The following is a 1,564-nucleotide window of genomic DNA, read 5'->3' as shown; positions in this document are numbered from 1 at the left end:
TCAGGGAGATGCCAGCTGAATCTTTAGCCTCTCCTCATTACTCAGCACCTTTGTTACTGCTCTCCTCTGAAGGACCAAGGGCTTTTAAGGTGCTGGATGGTGGGGACAGGGAAGGGACTGTACGCACCCGGAACCAAGGCCGTGAACTGGAAGATACTGACTTCTTGAACATACCAAAAATTATTGCAGTATAAATGTGCCCCTGTCAGCCCAGCAAAAGCAGAGAAGGGGAAGTCATGGGGGCAGTTTGGTGGGTGAGGGGCATTTCAGTAAAATCACCCAACCTGGGAAGGTTTGGCAGCAGCAGCTGCCGGTTCCTCCCCACCCTGTGCCTCTCCCCCCACCCTCCCTTCACGATAAAATATCCCAAGAGTTAGATCTTCTCCTCTCCACATTAGATCATTTTCAGAGAGGCTGCTATTAAGAAAAGCATATATTCCCAGAAAACCCCAGTAAGAGCTGCAAAAACAATTGCTTTTAAGTATGGCTGGTTTCCCCAGCTGCCGAGACCTTCTGGCCAATCCACGCCAGGATTTCTGTGAAGACAGAGGTAGAGACCTCGGGCAGCTCTTTGTGGAGGGCATGATAGGCTTCCTCATACACCTGCAACCAGGGAGAGAGTGGAGATTAGCACAGAGAAAAACCCAAATCTGCATGAACAGAGCAGCCTTCAGTCCCCTCTCGTCAACACCCACAGGTCCAACACGTCCTGCCCACACCTTGTCAGGTTTTTTTTCCCTATTTGTGGCAGGTTATGAAATCAATGAGATGCCATTGGCATGAGCAGAAAAGCGCTGGCATTGCAGCTTGGTTACCCGAGCACCCTGATGCCCTTTAGGAACACAACCATGTCCCTGCTCCGTACGCTTCTTGCTGCTTATCCCACCAAGGAGAAGGAAATGCTTATCATGCCCTTGGACTCTAAAGGACAATGGGGGGTGTTCCCATCGTGCCTTGTGCAATTTTACTCCTTTTATGCCCAGAGTGTCCAGTTATTTTTCTAATGACAAAAGCTTTCCCTTGGTCTCCTGTCTCTCTTTCAGGCTCACTCATGTGCTAACAATTGGTTAATCAACCGTGGCTCTCTCGAAATTAGCAGATGTGAAGTGGCTTTTGTTGGGCCATGCTTTGGGAAGGGCCCCCTGTACCTTTACCTGCTGGGGCACGAGGTAAGGTCGGTGCTCGCACAGTTGGTGGTGTTCAGGAGAGCTTTTGGGGTCAGCACTTGATCTGCTCATGAGCCTCACTCTACTCCAAGCTGCTTCATGTCCAAGAGACCTTTTAGGTCCACAGCCACCCCCAGGTCAGGTCTTGAGACCACCCCATGCCCACAGCCCGAATGCAGCCGGTGAAAGGCCACCACGCTGTGGTTTCACCTGGTGAAAGGGGCTGTAACCTGCTGGGTGTCACCAGGGCATCAGCCCTCAGCAGGCTGCCTACCCATCCCGGTCACTCATGCTCGACCAACAGGATAACAACCTAAAAACCAAGAAACCAAGAAGACCTTGAGCGTTTTGTCCTGACTCTGCACGGTGTCCATCAGCAAATAAGACCCTCTGATGTC

At 51.3% G+C, this 1,564-nt stretch overlaps 1 protein-coding gene across 1 annotated transcript in view; it reads right to left on the bottom strand.

Annotated features, from left to right (window-relative positions):
* Positions 1-477: 477 nt before the first annotated feature.
* MGLL (monoglyceride lipase) overlaps positions 478-1,564 on the bottom strand; it is a 51,889-nt gene continuing 50,802 nt past the window's right edge. Inside the window, 2 exon segments of the mRNA XM_010186945.1 lie at positions 478-603; positions 1,505-1,564. The exon segment at positions 1,505-1,564 is cut by the window's right edge and continues 30 nt beyond it. Of these exon segments, the coding sequence (XP_010185247.1) occupies positions 478-603; positions 1,505-1,564 (186 nt within the window).

This window comes from Mesitornis unicolor, unplaced genomic scaffold (assembly GCF_000695765.1).
Source record: "Mesitornis unicolor isolate BGI_N332 unplaced genomic scaffold, ASM69576v1 scaffold25346, whole genome shotgun sequence".
Lineage (NCBI taxonomy): Eukaryota > Metazoa > Chordata > Aves > Mesitornithiformes > Mesitornithidae > Mesitornis > Mesitornis unicolor.
The sequence above is the reverse complement of the archived record's forward strand: the minus strand, read 5'-3'. Positions and strand labels throughout refer to the sequence as shown.